General features: G+C 42.1%; 1 protein-coding gene across 1 annotated transcript; it reads right to left on the bottom strand.

The window, feature by feature from the left end:
- Positions 1-6,063: 6,063 nt before the first annotated feature.
- Positions 6,064-7,892, bottom strand: pou4f4 (POU class 4 homeobox 4). Its single transcript, XM_072271268.1, has 2 exons — positions 7,773-7,892; positions 6,064-6,978 (listed from the first exon to the last, which is right to left on the bottom strand). The coding sequence occupies exons 1-2, from the start codon at positions 7,890-7,892 to the stop codon at positions 6,064-6,066; spliced, it is 1,035 nt and encodes a 344-aa protein (XP_072127369.1).
- Between the last annotated feature and the right edge of the window lie 440 nt (positions 7,893-8,332).

Genomic DNA, 8,332 nt, shown 5'->3' with positions numbered 1-8,332 from the left:
CAACAAGTTAAGTAGCATTTTGAAGTGAAGACTAGCTCAATACTTTCACTTCATGGGATTGTAGCTATTATCCTTCAGGCAGAGTTACTGCTTTCTTGATAAAGGGGCAGTGCACGGGCAAACTACAGCTTTTCAGGTAGCAGATTGTTTCCTACCTTGAATACGCTCCTGCTCACAGATAATTTATTGTTTCATTTTGTTGCCAATTAAGCTATTATCTCTTAATAACGGGTTAATTACATTGTACTAGCCACGCGAGATATTAGGAAGCATAATTATGTTATTCCTCTGCTAATTATTTCAGGATAAAGACAATGCTCAGATTGAAGCAGCTGGCTGTGTTTAGCATAAAACCGAATAAGTGCAGCAGCAACGAGCCGTACGTGCGCTCGACGGAAACGCTGGCTCTTCCTACCTTGAGTCCCTCGTAATGAAGCCACAAACTCTGCTTGGAAAAGCGGCTGTTTGAAATAACTGGAAGTCAGGAGATTGCATGTCTGCGCTCCGACTGCCTACACGAGCTGTGCTTCATATACAGCCCTAACTTATATTAATGCAGTTGATTAATATTGCATCGGGTACATTTAAAAGTTTTAAAAGTAACGAGGTGAGATGCTTTGTGTGTGCACATGTGGCCGACCCGAGTGGATTTATGATTTTTCAGAAACTTTTCTCCCTTTTTATCTTCCTTTCCCTATTCATTTAAAAAAAACATTTTCTGGTAATAGAATACGACTGTTTTTTTTTAAAGCTTCTTGTGCCTAATTCAGAGACACAAAGCACCAGTCCAGGGCTCCGGAGAAAGCGATGATAATGTAGTGGTTAAATTATTCTCCGATGGCCCCGAGGCTCCACTCAGGACTCAGACTTCATTAATTTTTTATAGTCATCACTTCACCAAGGTCTATTTATGAAAATGTGCTTTCCGCTTCACGGAAAAAAAAGTCAGCAGAAAGGAGCAAGCAATCCGGGGTTTTAGCTTGTTTCTTTAAATGAAAAAGATCTTTTTAAGAGCTTTCTGTACAAACCAATACAGGTGGCCATGGAATATATGCATGTTAGTATGAGACAGTCATTACTGACCGAGTTACATTGAAGATACATATTTATATTAATAACATCCTGGTAATCGGATTTAGAATAACTCAAATAGTTACAAAATGTTAAATTTCACCCACAAGTACCCTTTGCTCGGGAAGTAAGCAATGTGATATAGTCAAGGAGTGAAATGGACCACCAGATCCTCTCAGACTTTGTATTTCGATGCGAATTAACTAGCTACGGATGCTCAGCCGGGTAGATATATAGAAATGATAACGTGTTTCTTCAAAAAGACAGTTTACGGGGAAAGCGTGTGAACAAGGCGGAATTCGATGCGATTTTTATACAACTGAGCCCACATGTATAATTTAAAGACAGACAAAAGCATTAGCTGTGTCTTTCTTGCCGTCATATTTGCAAACATGTCCCTGGCTCGGCGGTCACAGCAGCACACCCGGGCACTGGGGAGCTGCGCACACATTAGCGAGGAGTGCAATGACTGGGAACTGAACAGGACTGAATTTGTATTCCCTCAGAGATTCCCTGTTTCAATCTCCTTCGTGAATAGCAAAAAAAATAATCTTAATTATATGTCTAATTAGCCGCTTGTCATTTTCGGCTATGCAATCTATTAATCTCCGACATTTTACTCCCATTAATGATTTACAAAAGTGGGCAGGGGTAAAATAATTTCGAATATTACTGCGTTACTGATCAGCGCCGTACCACAGCTCCTTAGGTACCTTGTTAGTAATTCAAGATGGAGAAGCAGTAAACAGAAGGATTAAGGATGATAATGGGAATTATCCCCGCACTTAGTCCCTGCGGCCCGGTACACTGGGAACTTCGAAGGTGAACACCTTCGGAGAGTTTAAATCCTTGCTCAATACTGAGTCTGCAAACAGTAGTGAAAAAGGGGGCAGGAGACCGGGGAGGAAAGAGACTGTCTTAGAGATGTATTTGGAATGGCCAGTCATGTGATCTAAGATGACCTTAAAGTGATTTTACTCCTTGTTGATGTTTAAATCCGTTTTGAACCAAATCCAATCGCGATGCTGAAACAGACTTTCCAGATAAAGTATACTTTTGTTCCACCTCAACGAAGATTTTATATGGAGAAGCTTATGAAGTGAACTACACCTCCAGTAATGTATGCAGCCTTTGCCATTATGAGTTATCTACCGCTTGTTTCTGCTAGATGAAGTTTTTGGCCGAGCCATTTTAAGCCGGGGCACAAAATACTGCAAATTAAATATCAAATGGATCTAAAAACTTATTTTGGATATAAAATCATCCCTGGAAAGCTATATGGCAGGCATCGCTTTAGATATTCCTGAACTGTTCGACTAAGTACAGTACATTGGTTTACACACAACAGTCCGGGGCTACGTTTTAACGTCTGGGCTGTCTTTCTTTAAACGGTGATGAAGTTGCTGTCCAACATGTTACCGTCACGTGTGCGAGACTAAACTATAAAAAAAGACCATGAAAGAATAAAAAGTTTATCAATGGAAACAAAATATTCTGAAATAGTTGACGTGGCCCAAAGACATTTCTCTTCTAATGGTTACGGAGCACGTGGGAGCTCCACAGCAGGAGGGATGGAGAAGGAAAATTATATTTCTCCACTGATTTATGGTGTTCAAGACATTGCATAAGATTGTAAGAAATGTAATAATATTTATCAATATGCGTTCGAGTCTTCGGTTTGCAGCATTAATTATGGAACATCGAGCACTAAAAATCTGAAGTTCTCAAATCGGCAATTCGGGGAATGTTAATTATTATTAATGAAAATCGCTGTGATTCAGACGTGCAGCGAGCGCCTGGTGCGTCAGCGGTCCCTGTCAAAACAAACGCAGCCAGACCCAACAAACAGAAATAAAACCGAATGAACGATTCATAAACAAGTTTAAAGTGGCGCTTTAACTAAAGCTTTGGGTTCATCCACAGTTACTTGATACGACGAACCACGAGGGGTTATTATCTTTCCGTTTACCAAAAATCAATAGTATCATAACAGCCAGAATTCATTATTCATTTATGATAGGCTTTACAAGATGGAACCAACTAGCCAACAAGTGTTAGTTGATAAATTGAATATAGCCGGATACAGCTTGTAAAGATGACACGCTGCAGATGGTAACAGAAAATCCATAACCTTACAAGTACCTTTAGCCTAAAGATATGACATTATAAAAATGATATAAAGTATCTAGAAGTTTCCCACCCACCATCATCTAGCACCACTCATTCGAATTCTCACACAGAAGATTTAAGATGGGTCTCTTTCTCAAACATCATACTGAAGTCATTGCATTTCAAGGTAAGTGGTTGTGTATTGAAAAGTTAAGCACCTATTACCTAATGAAGTGCCGTGATGCCATGTAAGAGCACTTCTTGCGATTACTCAAAGCTGTAGCAAGTGGATTGGTTGGTGAAGTTCGTTCTCATTTAATTTAATCTTTCTTTTTTGCTAAAAAGCATCAAATCAATATTGACCTCTGGATGATGGGTACCGATACACTTAAAACTAACATGTAGGTATAACCAGTATCAGTTTAACTGATTAAAAGATTAATTCGCTGCACCTGACACCTGAAGTGACGGCCCATCCAGTTTTGAACCCGGAACTCCGCCGCTTCTCCCGTTCCCTTCGCTTCCCCTTTTTCACTGCTTTTACGATTAATTTACAATTTGTCTCGGTGTGAGGAGGCAGTAAATACGAAAGCCTGCGTACTTCTTGGTAAAGAGGAATATCACTTGTGAACTTCACGAAATTTAAAGCGGTAGTTAACTTATTTTTTTTTAACACGGAGTTAACTCAGCAAGGGCGTAACAAAAAATTTTTCTTCGTAACATTGATTTTTTTGCGATACTTTAGGCCTTAACTCTGCAGGATTCATAAAGAATCAGAAGTGATCTACGAACAGGGAACCAACATTCAATCGCTCATGACGATGTTTTAATAGTAATCAATAATTCACAGATACCATTTCAGAAGTTCTCCAAACTGGTACAGGAATTTTTAAATATTTTCTTCCCTTAAGGAAAATTGCGCAGCGTCGTGGCTATAACAAGGCGACAATTGTCATAAAGATTTTAATCGTATTTTTTTCTCCCAGCGAAATAATACGTTTGGCTAAAAGGAGGACTTTAGACTACACCTGGAAAGGAGGTGCACAACCTACTGCTCTCTCTGAACCCCAACCATTCCAATCCTCTGAGCTTGTCAGATAAATGATAATCTCCCTTGACATAAATTAATAGTAATTTATTTCCTACATGAAGGCAAAGTACCCATGCATTAGACGAAAACCGACATGGGGACAATTTTTTCCTGAAAAATTAATCTTGCAGTCAGTATTCCCCCTTGGCTAACAACACAGCGATCGAACCGAGCAAGAATTTTTTCCAGACATATTTGCTGATATACTCGCTCACTGTCGTTTCTCTGGAGGGTTCCTCCCCTACTTCACCATCCCGCAAAAAAGATTCACTGGGTGAGGTCGAATCTAACAACATCAGAAGTTGTAGCTGCCTTGTACATTAAATAGATACACCACCTTAAATGGATTACACTTCCTTAAATTATTTTGTTCTGAAAAGATTGAGAAAACGTTAGAGGGAAGGGACAAAAACAGTGTTTAATAGAATATGGTGTTTAATTTGCAGTTTGCATTCTAATGACGGACATGTTTGCAATGAGGTCATGCTGCATTTACATTACACAACATACAATTCAGGACGCCATTCGTTCGTTTTGCAGCGTGCGTGGTTTTATTGAAAACTTCCAAGAGTCACATCTGGTTAAAAATCACACATACAATCAACAAAGTAAACTAAATGACGGTAGCTGAGATCGGAGTCAAACATTGGAAAAGGGTGAACCGACAGACCTCGGTGCAAACAGGCGAGTCCATCAGCCATCCGGACAGAGTAGGCGAGAAGGGCCTGGGTGAAACGACTCGTGGCTCTGCCCTCGCTTGCTCTCACATGCTCACTCTGGGAAATAGGTCCTCGCGATGGCCCTCCGACTAACTAAGATTTAGAGAATGAATTTCGCACAGCAAATGAAACATAAGCAGCAAACGACGTGAAAACGTCCGACAGTGACTGCACTCTGACTGTACTTGGCCTCTCATTTATAACTTTCCATATGTAACAATTCCCAACCGTTTCAAGCTATTCTATTGTACCACGACACGTTGTCTTAAAGTAATTTTGATTGTCAAGGCATTATGATTCCCCTTCATTCTAAATAAATAAATTTATGATTGAGATAAATAGGATTCGGGAGGGGAGAGTGAGAACGTCGTGAAAACCCTCAGGGTGGATGAGGTAGGAAACCATTCGTAAACAGTTATTGCAAAACATTTAAAACTTATTTTTTATTTTTGTTATTAATATGGTGAAAACGACATTCACTAAACTGAAGTGATGTATAAATCATGCAGAGACAGATTTGTGGACCATAAGGGGTGGGGGTGGGGGTTGGGTACAATAGAATTAATGCGACCCGATTTTACAGGTCTGATTCTTTCTGCTTTTTCTTTACTGAATGAAATCGACAGCGGTATATTTCATAACCGAGCCCAGTACCGTGCCCGCTTCAGCTGCAGATATACATCGCCGGATCAATGAACTACACCAGTTTGTGAATAAAGGTTAAACGCACAATTCATTCATTGACTTTGTACAGCCTTTTACAGTAGAAAAGCAAACAGGATTTTTTTTCACAAGAATGTGATTAAACATTATTCAAGTCTCGTTGAGATTATTTTGTTACAATATGACTGCCAAATAAGTTAACGACGTCTCATCTAAACCAAGACATAAAGCTTGCTTCTCTCAAACCCGTACAAAATATACACAATTCAAACTCATTCGTCAGAGATATATTTCCGGCTGGATGTCCCTGCCATTGCTTCCATTTGTAGGGCAAAGCTTAACCAAGGAATCAAAATGTATTAAATCCTGGTCCACGTCGTCTCAGTTGGATAGAGCAGTGTGCAGATTGTCTTAATGTGTGGCGGAAAATTTCATTCGTTTTTGTTTCTGTCTCTGATTGCAAAACCACACTCTCACCACATTCTTTTTCAGGTCCAATTTCTCTGCGATTGCTGCGATCTTCTCGGATGAAGGACGAGGCTGAACGGCGAAATAAGCTTCTAAGGATCGTTTTTCCGGCGCAGCGATGGAGGTACGTTTACGCTTCCTGTCCCCTCCATTAAAGAGCTCGGGCTTGGTCATTTTCTCTCTCTGTGCCCTCTCAGCTTCATCCAGCCAGGCCTCCAGAATAGGCTTAAGCGCAATCATGTTATTATGCGAGAGAGTTAAGGATTCAAACCTGCAGATAGTGCTTTGACTTAAACAACCCACACCAGGGATCTTCAGGTTGGCCAAGGCCGACCCAACATCGGCTTGCGTCACTCCAAGTTTGATCCTTCTCTGCTTGAATCTCTCAGCGAAGGACTCGAGCTCCCTTGGATCTGCCTCTCCCTCATTGCTTCCAAGGCCGATGTGGGCCGACAAGGCGTGGGAATGGGAAATGTTCATAGGCTGGTGGTGATGAGGGTGATGTGACATGTGGTTCATGCCAGGCATGTGTGCGTGGGGATGTGATGGCGTGGACCCCACATCGGGTCCTGTCATTCCACTCAGGGACAGACCAGGGTTCAGGTGGTCCAGGAGGTCTCCTTCCAGCCCCTGGGCGGACTGATGGTGATGGTGGTGGTGGGGATGGGAGGTCAACACCGATGGATGGGGTAGGTGTACAGTAGATGAGGTAGGAGTGCACGACACGCTGCTCATTGTATGGTAGGTGACATCTGGCTTAAAGGGATGGTTTTTCTGCGATACAATATCCACGGCTGCCAGGGCTTCGGCTCGGGACAGCAAAGTTTCATCAAGTCCGGCGAAAATATTGCTTTGCAACTACAAATGAAATTAAAAAAGAGACCATGTTATTGTCAAGATCGCAGTCAGCGGAGAGAACAATGCTGTAACTTAATGCTGGAGTCTCTGGGAACTCGCCAGCGAAATAGACACCTCACTCTAAACCCAGGGGTTCCAGCGACACACTGTCAGCCTCCATAATTATCGCTGCCTTCTTGGCATTCTGCAGTTGACGGGTCTTTCTAAATGCATCTACAACAGCAATATTCAGTCGATCTCTCTCTCTCTCTCTCTCTCTCTCACACACACACACACACACACACACACACATAATAATAATTTAAAGAAAATGAATGAACTGGACACGAGGAAGTGGCAGTATCCGTTAAAACTCAGTACCAACGCTGCAGTTGGCAAGCATACTTATGCAACTCGCAAAACGATAAAAGTAATGAAAGACGAAGCAATCATAAACCCCATCATCGCGCACCGAATGTACATTTGGTTGGATACGCACAATTTAGAATGCCCTGGATTCAAATAACTTTTCTAACCATTAATTTTGGACACTTGGTCCCCTGCTTCAGAGGTTATTTTAAATATAAATTTGAGAATAGCAACCCTGCCCGCAAGAGTGCCAAAAAAGATCTTTTACCCATCACTAGTCACCTCCTTATAAATAACAAAATACAGCAAATTCTTCACGTGATCCGACAAATCGACAGAGTTCGAGGTAGGAGATGTAATCAATTTTAAAAAAATCTTTCCAAACTAGCATGCTAAACGGGCAATTTTCCCCGAGGAGGTCAGATGGAAGGACTAGCCGGACTTACCGGTGGGGTGGGCAAACAGGCTCTCCGGATGGCCTCTGTGCTTGAGTGCAGAGTCGTGTATTTGGGCTCATGTAGGATGGGGTGCATGCCGAAAGGCTGCTTGCTATTCATGGACATCATGTCTGCAAATTGGTCATGTGCAGGTGAGTGCTGAACTAGCGCTGTCCCGATCACACTCCATCCGCTTGTCGCTGAGTTATACCCACGCCAGCTGCTGGACACGCCACCTGGGCCGCCCCTCGGCCCCGATCATTGGTACGCGGCTTTCCGATCGGCGGGCAGTCGGTTGGGCCCGCCCATCCCGTCTCTTCATTGGCTCAGGCTGGCTCGGGTCCCGTCTTCCAGCGATTTCACGCTCCTGGATGAAATTGACGAACGTCAGTTCTGACAGAGGGAGTAGCAAAATCCTGCTTACTGTTTTACTGAGAATGTATTGCGGAAACTTACTGTTTGTTTCAAACACTCAAAGTGCAGATTCACGTCTGCCGTTGACATAGGTAAAATATTAACATTCCCGAACTACCATTAACTGCGATCTGTTAAAACACACACATCAATAA

Source organism: Mobula birostris, chromosome 10 (genome assembly GCF_030028105.1).
Source record: "Mobula birostris isolate sMobBir1 chromosome 10, sMobBir1.hap1, whole genome shotgun sequence".
In the NCBI taxonomy this organism is placed as follows: Eukaryota; Metazoa; Chordata; class Chondrichthyes; order Myliobatiformes; family Myliobatidae; genus Mobula; species Mobula birostris.
Note: the sequence above shows the minus strand (reverse complement) of the source record. Positions and strands in the feature narration are given on the sequence as shown.